This window comes from Meles meles, chromosome 12 (assembly GCF_922984935.1).
Source record: "Meles meles chromosome 12, mMelMel3.1 paternal haplotype, whole genome shotgun sequence".
In the NCBI taxonomy this organism is placed as follows: Eukaryota; Metazoa; Chordata; class Mammalia; order Carnivora; family Mustelidae; genus Meles; species Meles meles.
In genome coordinates, this window is record NC_060077.1 from 81,543,524 (window position 1) to 81,555,911 (window position 12,388).

General features: G+C 38.1%; 1 protein-coding gene across 3 annotated transcripts in view; it reads left to right on the forward strand.

Moving 5' to 3' along the window:
• The window catches only part of CDH20 (cadherin 20), a 210,564-nt gene that overhangs the window by 179,737 nt on the left and 18,439 nt on the right, over nucleotides 1–12,388 (forward strand). For all 3 annotated transcript variants that reach the window (XM_046025152.1, XM_046025154.1, XM_046025153.1), the window contains exons 7-8: nucleotides 3,826–4,079; nucleotides 10,782–10,918. In XM_046025152.1, coding sequence (XP_045881108.1) covers nucleotides 3,826–4,079; nucleotides 10,782–10,918 — 391 coding nt within the window. The remainder of the gene's footprint in view (nucleotides 1–3,825; nucleotides 4,080–10,781; nucleotides 10,919–12,388) is intronic.

Consider the following 12,388-nt stretch of genomic DNA (forward strand, 5'->3'; position numbering starts at 1 on the left):
CAAAGAAAGAAATATTTGTGGGTGGGAGGCTGGGGGAACCAGGTGGTGGGTAATAGGGAGGGCACGTATTGCATGGAGCACTGGGTGTTGTGCAAAAACAATGAATACTGTTACGCTGAAAAAAATAAATAAATTTATAAAAAAAAAAAAGAAAGAAATATTTGTAAAACAGAATAAAAAGAACCATAATGTGAATATGACAAAGTGCTATAGAAACAAAAGAAGGAATAATTAAAACTGCTTTAAAAAGCTGCATTACTAGTTTATGCCACAATTTTTGTGACTCAATTTTTAAGAATATAATGCTTCTTCATTATGTGTTCTAACTCTAAGAAACCTTTTGAATTTGGAATTTAGGTTTTGAGATTACTATTCCTAGATTTACTATTATGACTATGGAAAAAAACAATTCTTTGATTTTAAAAAATAAGTACAAGAACCTTTCATGAGAAAAAAGTTAAACTCATATTTCAGTTGTGAGCAATTTAAAGCTTAGAATATTTAGGACAATGTTTTCTTTTGATTTTAAATAATAAAATTATTTAGGTGCTAGATGAGACAATAATCTTAATGTAATCATCACTAGGTAACTTATTTTTTAATAATTAAAAACTCACTTCAGTCTCTTCCACAGTTAGTGTTGGAACAACTGGATACCCATATGTGAAAAAAAACATATCTCATAAAAATAAGTTCAAAATGGATCATACACCTACCAATATGCAGTATACTAAAACTATAAAATTTCCAGAAGGAAACATGGAAGAAAATCTTTGTGACCCTCATTAAGCAAAGATTTCTTAGATCTGACACCATAATGCCAATAAGAAAGTGATAAATAAGATTTCATCAAAATTAAGAGTTTCTGCTCTTCAAAAGCACTGTTAAAACAAATCACAGATTGGAAATAAATATTTGCAAACACATGTCTGATAAAGGACTTGAATACAGAATACATGAACAACTCCTCAAGAAGATACATAAAGACACTGAACATCATTAAGCATTAGGGAAATGCAAATCAAAACCACAATGAGGTGCTACTTCATACCCACTATAATGAATAAATCAGAAAAACTGATGAAATCAAATAATGACAAAGATGTTGAGCAACTAGAACTTTCATACATTCCTGGTGGGAAACTGGTACAGCCACTTTAAAAACTGGTTTGGAAGCTCCTTATAAAGTTAAAAGTATACCTAACCATATAATCCTGCAATCCTACTCCTAGGTCTCTACCCAAGTTAAATAAAAATCTGTGTTCAAAGAAAAACCTGTATGCAAATGTTCATGATGGCTTTACTCGTAACGATCAGAAACTGGAAACAACCGAAATGTATCTCTAGCAGAGAATGGATTAATGAACTGTGGTATACCCATACAATAAATAGTACTTGGCAATAAAAAGGGACAAACTATTCATTCACAAAAAGACATGGATGAATTTTAAATACATCGTCCAAGTAAAAGATTAGAAAAAGTATATATTGAATGGTTCCATTTATATGACATTCTTATAATAGGGACAGAGCATATGGGAAGAGGCTGACAAAGGGGCACAGGGCAAGGGGTAATGGCAGAGATAGAACTGTTCTGTATCTTATCATGGTGGAGATATGACTATATAATTTGTCAAAATCTGCTACAACTTTATACTAAAAAGGATGAATTTTAATGTAACCTCAATTTAAAAAATACAAAATTTATACCAAATTAGGAAAATGACTTAATATTAAGGGGAAAACAAATTTTACCTAGAACAAACCTAATATAAACAACAGTGCCCACTCTGGGTTACTCATATTTAAGGAAAACTATTCCTTCAAGTGTATCATAATCTGAGTGGCAGATTTCCCTGTTAATAAAACCTTGCCTTTTTATAAATTATTTTTTAATTTATTTTTTGTAAGTAATCTCTACACCCAATGTGGGGTTCAAATTCACAATCCTGAGATTGAGAGTCACGTGCTCTACCCATTTGAGCCAGCGAGGTGCCCCAAAAACCTTGCCTTTGCCTAAAAAGTAGGGAGACAGTAAGACTGGCAAAATGGCTACTTAGTTTAAACAGGAATGGCTGAGTCCACGAAACAAGGAATACAATGTGGGGTGAAACTAATGCAAAACAAGAACAAGTAATAACCAAAGAGCAACTACGCAAAAAACTTTCTGTTGGAATTTGAAAATGCCTAATTTAGTTAAAGGAACTTCTACTGCTGTTTGTTTCTCAAAAGCAAAGCAGTTAATTAAATGGACACATGCCTCTTTCTAACCTAAAAATGTGCTCACATTCAGCATATTTTATGAAAAAAAAAAAGCACCAGTGAATATTTAGTCAGAAAAATTTAAGTCACTACCAAGTGGATATGTGACTTCTAAGCTTTAGTAACTGCTTTGCTATCCACTCTAAGTATCTTAAAGGATTAACTTTCCATGATTTTTTTTTATTATTGATGATGTTTTGAGGTAAATGTTGCTCAAAACATTAGATATTTTGTCAGCTTAAAAATAAAATGAATGGATTGTTCTTATGAGATACCATTCAAGTTCACTTTCTATCCTAAAATTGTATTTATTTTGGCATAAAACATTTTTAAGGTAGGAACAGATTAAAAAAAAAAGAGCAACCAAAAAATTTTATGAATGACATTGAATTTTACTACAAAAAGTCAAAGGTTTGTAGACCACCTTTGAATGAGGAATTTAAAAATCTATATGAACATTTCCACTTTGACACTATGGAACCGTGTCGGCTTCACCCAGTATTTGGAGCCTTCTGTCTCAGTCTCTTCAACTGTAAAATGAGGCATTGGATTAGGCCTTTAAAAGAGATTTTTAAAAGAGAGCATCTATGGTAAACTTAATACACAAACATTGATCTGACACGGTACTCTGAGAACCCTGGTAAGGTGCTTATGGTAATTTCTTTAAAAAAAAAAAAAAATCGGGGCACCTGGGTGGCTCAGTGGTTTAAGCCGCTGCCTTCGGCTCAGGTCATGATCTCAGGGTCCTGGGATCGAGTCCCACATCGGGCTCTCTGCTTGGCAGGGAGCCTGCTTCCCTCTCACTCTCTCTGCCTGCCTCTCTGCCTACCTATGATCTCGCTCTGCAAATAAATAAATAAAATCTTTAAAAAAAAAAAAAAATCACTACTGCTTTGTACCGGAGAAATTTTTTTTATTTTTTAATTTTTTTTTTTTTTTTAGGGACAACAGGTGGCTCAGATGGCTAAACTCTACCTTTGTCTTAGTTCATGATTTCCAGGTCCTGGAATAGACCCCCAAGGCCGGGGAGGCCGGAGGGGGAGGTGGGGGGTCCCAGCTCAGCTTCTGCCTCTCCCCCTCCCTGCTCCTCTGTCTCTCTCACAAATGAATAAACAAAATCTTTAAAAAAAAATTGTTTTAAGGAAGCAAATGGAAAAGACTAGGACTCAGTTTGGATATTGTGAAACTGAACTCACACTCTTAGTTCTCATGACATTTTTTCAGATAAACAAGCAGCTTTAAAGACATGCGGACCAGGTTGGTTGGAGAGTAGGCAGGTTCAAGTACGGCCTGCCCAGAGCAACAGTGTTTTTCCTCATAAGTACAACAGCTGCCTTCACACTCTCTGAAGTGTCCAGATCGTCCTTACTTTCTCTACTGAAAATAACCTTAAGATCAAGAACTACGGAACAAAGGAAAAACTCCTCTTGTTTTTCCTTTTGCCTCTTTTCCACCATTTTAATAAAGTTGGGAGTCTACCCCCTAGCCATCAATACTGGCGATCCTTCAGAACCTTGACATATATGCTCATGGCTAATCAATTTTCCTATCATTACTTTTCAGCCCCTGAGTTTTGAAAGCAAGAAAAGTTACACCTTAAAAGTGGAAGGAGCCAATCCTCACCTAGAGATGCGTTTTCTGAACCTAGGCCCATTTCAGGACACAACAACAGTGCACATCAGTGTGGAAGATGTGGATGAGCCCCCCATATTTGAGCCAGGCTTTTATTTTGTGGAGGTTCCTGAGGATGTGGCGATTGGAACAACCATCCAGATCATTTCTGCCAAGGACCCGGATGTGACCAACAACTCAATCAGGTTTTTCCACATATTTCACCTTTCTCACACCTTAGAATCTTCCCTTCTCTGGTATCTAATTTTCCAGCACTTTCTCCCTTTGCTTCTCTGAAGACTCTCCCTTTTAGTTCTTCTTGTTTAAATAAGATAGTCTTGTCATGTTATTTAGAAGTAAAGTTATCGTTATGTCTACAACTCTGTCAATTGCTTTAGCAAAAAAACAGAAGCATCTGTATACACACGTATACCCCTACCTTAGTTTTCAGTCACAGCCCTACTGACATTTTGGGATGGATTCTTTGTCATGACAGGCTGTCCTGGGCATTATACCATGTTTAACAGCATCTCTGGCCTCAACCTACTAAATGTCAGTAGCATCCCCTGAATAGTAACGACTTAAAATGTCGCACATATTGCCAAATGTCCCAGGAGGAAGAAGGGATGGGGGGATCAAAATCATCCCCAGTTGACAACTACCAATTCAGAGAGAGCACAGACAGACATATAGATACCAAAAAGTTAAAAATTGTCAAATCCTGGGGCACCCGGGTAGCTCAGTCAGTTAAGCATCTGATTGTTGGTCTCAGCTTAGGTCTTGATCTCAGGGTTGTGAATTCAAGACCCACACTGGGCTCCATGCTCGGCATAAAGTCTACTAAAAAAAAAAAAAAAACCAAACTGTCGAATCTCAGTAGTGAATACAAAAGTGATCAATGCATAGTCTTTCAATTTTTATGAACCTTTGATTTTTCTACTATATATATTTCCATATACCTCAAAAGAACACAGAAACTACTCCTGTCAACAGCTGCCAACGGCTATGATGCCATGTAGGATTGGCCAGATAGGTCTTTCTATTTCACGCCTACAAACCAGTCTCTCTATGTGTTTCAAACTTAAAGATTCCAATCAAGATGCTTCGCTGGGGGTGGGGAGAGGAGGGCGGCGGCGGGGGGGGGGGGTTCCTGGGTGGCTAGCTCCATTAAGCGTTTGCCTTAAGGTCAAGATCCCAGGTTCGTGGGATCCAGCCCCGCATCAGGCTCCTCGCTCAGCAGGCAGTCTGCTTCTCCCTCTGCTGCTCCCCCTGCTTGTGTTTGCTCACGGTACCTGGGTGGCTCAGTGGGTTAAGCCTGTGCCTTCAACTCGGGTCATGATCTCAGGATCCTAGGATCGAGACCCACATTGGGCTCTCTGCTCAGCAGGGAGCTTGTTTCCCCTCTCTCTCTCTCTGCCTGCTTGTGATCTATCTCTCTCTCTCTCTGTCAAATAAATATATAAAATCTTAAAAAAAAAAAAAAAAAAGCTTTCCATCAAGGCAGGGAGGAGAGCTGCTGCTCTTAGAGCCATGGCCATTTCCTCCCATCAACTCTGGAACCAAAGTGCAAACAGCTGGCGGACAGGTTGACACCTCAGCCTTCCAGAGCAACTGCCAAGCCTCTGAAGCTTGACACAAAAGATCAGGATTCCAAGGCTGTTTTGAGGCCATCTGTCACATTAATTGTTGAAAGCCACATGGCAAAATGGATCTGGGGTTTTAGAGCATATAACACATTTTAAATGCACCCCAATTTATCAAATGCCTTTTCTATCAATGGGTACTTCCCTCACCTAGTGCTATTTTGTATTGAATGAAAACGTGCTTTTTCAGTTTAACAAGGATGTTTCTCTCCTGAGAATAACTATACTGGAGGAAATCTGCTTCATCTAACCAACTAGTAAACATTTGACATTTGCAGGCATTAAAATGGCTAAAATGATCTTGTTTAAATTCTGGTATTTGAATTTTAGAAATCAACTAATCTTTCTGGTATGAATTATATCAACTTTACAGAAGTGATATTTCAACCTTAAGGTTTTCAAATGTATAACAGGAGGGAAGAAGTTAGTGAAACCATATTATCCCCAAAACAACCATAACAGAAATGAAACAGAGTCTATAAATTCATATTTGCAGAAGCCAAGAAAAAAATATGTATCTCCTGATCAATTAGTTAATCTGTTCATGTTGGAAAAGATACTGTGGGGAAAATTTTATGGAGGGAGACAAATGAAATAGGCATAAACTTGAAAAAATTAGAGCCCATTTCTAAAACAGTCAATCAAATATCCAATGGATAATTCCACATCTTCCTTCCTGATTCTGAATCTAGACTTCCACATGGTAAGCACTGGAAATACAGTTGTTAGGAGTCACACTGCTAAATGACAAACAAAAGAGACTGCAGTCAGAAAACACACACACAGACACCCCTACAGTGTTTGTGCAGTATTCAAGACTAAAGTCATTAATTATCTCACGACAGATGCAGAAATGAAAGCAAAACACCAACAGGCCTACATCCACTCCTGCCATGGAGCAAAACGAGGTACCAAAATAAGGAATCCTGTCTGGCTAACAGAAAATTCTGCTTCAGATGACTGGCTTTTGAAAATCATCAGTTGGCCAGCATCAGGGAAGTACGTAATAGAGAGGCTTTCTATTCCAATGGATCCCAGTGAGGAGGAATCCACAAATGAATAGGCTAGAGGCAGAGAGCAAGGTCCCCTGGGCTTATCCTGGGGCAGAACTCTAGGTCCTAAGAGAGAAACTGGCAAGGACAGGGTGACACCCACAGGCCTGGAGACAAGATAAGCATTCAGACAGAGGGGGCAAAGAATTCCACTTATCAAAACTGGGGATAATTCTCCCTCTGCCTTTTAGCTGCAAAAGAGGGGTTCCTGACTCTGTACTATCTGACAGGAATAAAGAATGGTCCCTAGACTCAAGAGAAACACCAGGAGTCCTGGATTCTCAGAGGGAAAAGCACATAAAAGGCAAATCCTTGGCTATCATTTAATAATCCCATTTGGAAATTACTATACTATGTTATCTTTCCTCAAATTGCTCATTTTATCCTTATTTTTCCTATGAAAAATAGGAAAAGAAATATTTTCTTTTAAAATAATTTGCAAGTTATATGCTGCTTGGCTATCTAATTCATCTTCTGCATTTTTATTAGAAATAAATGAGATTTATATTCCTAAAAAGAAAACACATATTAAATTGCCCCAAAACCAATATATCACCTGAAATTAAAATGTTATGGATAAAAGGCCACTTAACTTTTTAAAAAGATTATTAGGACTTCCATAATCTCCTTTCTAGAAAGTTTATGGCATGGTCAGGCATATAAGCTGGTTGTGATTTACTAGTAAATCCCAAAACCAAATCTCCAGATTTAGTAACATATACATGAAAAATACGATGTTTAGTATCACCTAAACAATTTAGTTTTTCCTAAATTTTTAATAAATGCCCAAGGCACCTCTGGCAAGCAGGAAACTAAACCATTTGGCCACTGAAATAGGCTTCTGCTGGTATGGAAAGAGCCTGCTCTCCTGTGCCATCCTAGAGTATATGTGTGTGCGAATATAGCAAGCCTGCCCATGATGCCCTCCCTACCTTCAAATCGCTCCCAAATCCAGAGTATGTCCTCAGCCAAGCAAGTAAGCAGGGAGCCCAACAAACACCAGCTATTGTTCACTGAAGGCAGTTTTGTATGTGCATATTATGCCTATTCTGCCCATAATAGGTGAGAGCATTATGGTTAGAGAAAGGAAAACCACCTACATAATTCACTAGTGTGTCCCAATTTCCTCATTCTCCATCTGTATGTACACCTTTAATTTGCTCTCCTGCCTCCTGAAAATTGGCCCCGTGTCCCATTCAGAGTAGCGAGTACCATTACTGCCTCAATTCAGTAACTTCCAATCTGGGAAATCAGAAGGAGGTTCCACTTGCTGAGGAAGGCTTCTCTGAGGCAAGCTTGCAGGGTTTCCTCTCGCTGTGGCACCAGGCAGGACTGTCAGGGGTTCTGTCGGTTAGTTATTTCTTTTTTTTTTTTTTTTTTAAAGATTTTATTTATTTATCTGACAGAGAGATCACAAGTAGGCAGAGAGGCAGGCAGAGAGAGAGGAGGAAGCAGGCTCCCTGTGGAGCAGAGAGCCCGATGCGGGACTCGATCCCAGGACCCTGAGATCATGACCTGAGCCGAAGGCAGCGGCTTAATCCACCGAGCCATCCAGGCGCCCCAGTTATTTCTATCACCCAACCTCCCGTACCATCTGCAGCATTTGCTATGGCACCGCAGGTCTGGGCGCCGAAAGCTGCTTCTTCAAAGAGGCTGGAGCTGCCTCTCCCCTCGGGCACTACGCCTACAGCTTGGACAGCTGCCATCAGGGTTATGGCTCTATGGGCTGAATGGCTGGCTGCAAGAAAAGACCACATTTTTTCCCAAAGACAAATTCAACTCTAAAAAGAGCCAGGGAACTTTAAAACTAAATCACTAATTATACCTAGAAAAAAAATGTTCCAGTTAATTTTAAATGAACTTTGTAGAGATGTGTTTGTTCTTAACTAAGAAGTCAGTGGTTTGCCATCACGCTGAGTCTATTTCAAGAAGAGATAAGGTTTTGTTTCCTTAAACAATTGCAGATATTCCCCGTACAATAAGGCAGCATGGAGTGGCAGTTACAGGCAGGAACCTGAAACCAAACTGCTTAGGCTTGATTCCAATCTTGAGAAAGTGACTTAACCAATCCAGGCCTCAGTTTCCTCACCTGCAAAACCAAGGTAACAGTACCTACCCTCCTAGGGATACCGTAAGGATTAAATGAGCCAGTTATCTGTAAGGTATGTGGGGCAGCGCCTGGCTACAGGAAGTGTTCATTACATAGAGTCACAAGCAGAGAAAGGTATTAATGTACTTCCTTAAATTTCCCAACTCTTGGAGAATCACAACTAAAATGATTTCATTTCTCCAGCCCTTAGTGGTCACTTTTTCCTTTAATTCCTCTCTGAACAGCCAACTGGAATCTCCACAGAAAAAAAATAAGTATCTGGAACATTTTACCAAATAATATATACACATGCATATACTGTGTTTGTGTGTGTGTGTGTGTACGTACACACTTGTACATATTTGAAACAAAAGTTGTAGCATCAATATTTACCCTTACTGCATATGACAGTCTGGCATGCATATGTTCTATTTCATTTTCTTTCAACACTAGTCATAATCTACTATACTGATTTCACTAACCTGCAATGTAAAAACAATGCACTGAAAAAACTTCTTACTACCAACAAAATGGCAGTTTTCTAGTTTCAACTACTTTAGGACACAGACTGCAATCACTGGCAACTTTAAATAGAATTCGGAACCCAATATATTACAGTGGTTTTAAATTAGCTCTGCGAATTATTAGCTATTTAACTATATGAAAGCAACTTCTCTTAGTTTTCTTTTCTGCTAAAAGAGGTAATACCTACCTTCTAGAAATTTTATAAAAATTTAAAAAGAAGGTATAAAATATCTGGTATTCTATAAGTGGCACCAATTATAATTACTGGCTGTTACCAAGGACTACAAAGATTCTCAAGAGTGGTTCTCAAGGGAAACCACTGAGTGGCTCAGTGGGTTAAGCATCTGCCTTTGGCTTAGGTCATGATCTCAGGGTCCTGGGATTGAGCCCCACAATCAGTCTCCCTGCTCAGTGGACAGTTTGCTTCTCCCTCTGCCGGCCGCTCCCCCACTAGTACATGCGCTCGTGTTTGATCTGACAAATAAAATCTTTAAAAAAAAAAAATTAGTGGTTCTCAATCATGGCTATATATCATGGAGGATTTTAAATACACAGATGCCTGAATCTCCCTCCACACTTAATGAATCTCCCAAAGTGGAGACCAGGTGAGAGAACACGGAGGGTCAGATTGCCAAATCAGATTCCACAGGAATTGTCGCTCTTACCCAGTACCCAAAATAAGTAATGACTCAAAGGATAGAAACAACAGCAAAATATGAGGCAAGCAGTCTGTCCTTGGAGAGGCCTGAAACCATCAGGTAAATATCCTTCTTCTCCTGCGTAAGGATGCATGTTGGTCCATATTGAACATGAAAGATATAAGCAATGAAGTGCACGTCTGAACAAAAAAGGAGCCATTTTGGCTATGGAACATCTGCTTTTTATACTCCATTAATTACATAGCTCACATGATATTTTCCAGCAAGCTGTGCCCCATAAATTCATAAATTCCAGGTTTATTTACATTAAGCAACATAGTCAAACCTGGTTCATCCTGCTAAAAATATTCCACAGATAAGGACTCTCTAGCTAGTAAATACCGTCACCGTGTTTGCCAGCAGTCAGTCATTAGCATGCTTACAAAGGATCTGATGGAAATCTTTCCGTCTCAATAGGTGATACAAATTACACAACTGAAACCAATGAACGATACATTTCCAGTCCCAATCTTGCATTTCAAAACTTACATGAATAAAATTTGTTTTGAACTAAGACATGTAGGGGTCAATATTCAGAATATCCCAAAGTCTTATATTCAGAATGTCCCAAAAGTCTTAGGGCAGTATTGAGCTTTAAATAGCTGAAATTGATTATTAATAGGCTAAAACTGCCCTAAGACTTCGGCGCCCTGTTTTATTTCATTTTACAAGTGAGAAAATTCAAGCAGTAATAGTTTGTTATTGGTTGTTTATGTTTTTAGGGGGTTTTGGTGGGGGACTGTTTCTGGACATGATCAAACAGCAAATGCAGTCTTCCAAGTGTCCATAACTCAGAACTGGTTGGGCCATGTTTCACACAGTATGCACTCAGTTCTCTCATGTAATATGCTATAGTACAATTATTCAAACAAAACAATGCATTTAATCTGTGTTTTTACAGATATTCCATTGACAGAAGCAGTGACCCTGGAAGATTCTTCTATGTTGACATTACAACAGGTGCCCTAATGACTGCAAGACCCCTTGATCGGGAGGAGTTTTCTTGGCATAATATCACTGTCCTTGCTATGGAAATGAGTAAGTAACACAATAAATTGGTCTCCATAACATGACAAAATATAACCATTGTAGAATGTGAAAGAAAACTTCTAGAGCTTGTTATATTCTTTATGGGGAAAAAACAGAAATTATGGTTTATGCAAGTGAGTGAATGCATTCAGTTCAAATTCTATCTCCTATAGACCATGTCCTATGCTAGAGAGTAAAAACAAACCAACAAAAAACAACAACAACAAAAACCCACTATGCAAAAGCAGTACAAAAAAACAGCATCCTTAAATCAAGGAGCTAGACTTCCAGCTATAAAGGACAATGTCTAAGAAATCTAAGAGGTTTTCAATCTTTAATAAGATTGGGAATGCACAAATAGTATTGAAGGGGAGCCAAGAATTCCTGTCCCCTTCAAAGGTCCTTCTAGCTGGACTAAGAATCAAATTGACATGAGACAGATTAACAAAAGAAAATCAAATTTAACACACATACATATGGGAAATGCACACAGACATAAAAATTCCAAAGACAGACAAAATGAGGCATATGTATCATTCTGAACTATGAAGAATGGGTAGGAGTTTGGGATTTCAAAGGAAAGGAATGCATTTCATAGAACGGTAAGAGCACATATTTGGTAATTAGAGGTTTCCCCTCCCATACAGATGGGCCACTCAGATAAAATATATCTGTTAATAACCTTTATTCTGGGTGGGGAGAGCCCAATTTAGATTTTTCTGTGTGGGTTAAGGGAGTGGCAAAAGTTTCTCTTCAACCGCAGGGCCTCAAGTGCCTTCAACTCAAAATAATCCACAGCCAAGTTGGCACATGGGGACAGGGGAAGCTGTCCTGGACCCCTTCAGTGTAAAATATTACTACTGGATGAAAGAAAGCATTTATAACGTATCGCCCTTACCACACACATACATACACAGAAACACGGATACAAGAATTTGAGACATCTTACAATAACAAGCAGACTTATGAACAGCAACTTAAAAACAGAATGAAAAACTACTAAAAACTAGATTAACGTACTATTATGAACTTCACAAAAATTAAATTATTTACTACTACCTTCAGTTTGTTTGTTTTTCGTAACACTTAGTGATGGTAAAGGTTCAGGGAAATGCAGAATGTACTGGCAGAACTATGTATAATCACTTGGGGGGGGGGGGATTAAAGAATTAAGCTTTCAAGATTCTCCAAAATATTCATACTCTTTTTCTCAAGAGTTCTAACAACTACCGTAAGGAAATAATCATAAAGATCAACAAAGATCTATATACCAAAACATCTACTGCAGTGTTATTTTAACATAAGGGAAAAAATGGGAATTACTTAAAAGTCTAATAATAGGAGTCTGCCTAAGTAAACTGTGGTACAACCAAATAATAAAATGAGACTATCAAGCATATATTAATATACATGTTTTCAAAGTATATTTCAATGACACAGGATAATATTTGCCAAAAGTTTTAAATCCAACTTTTTAAT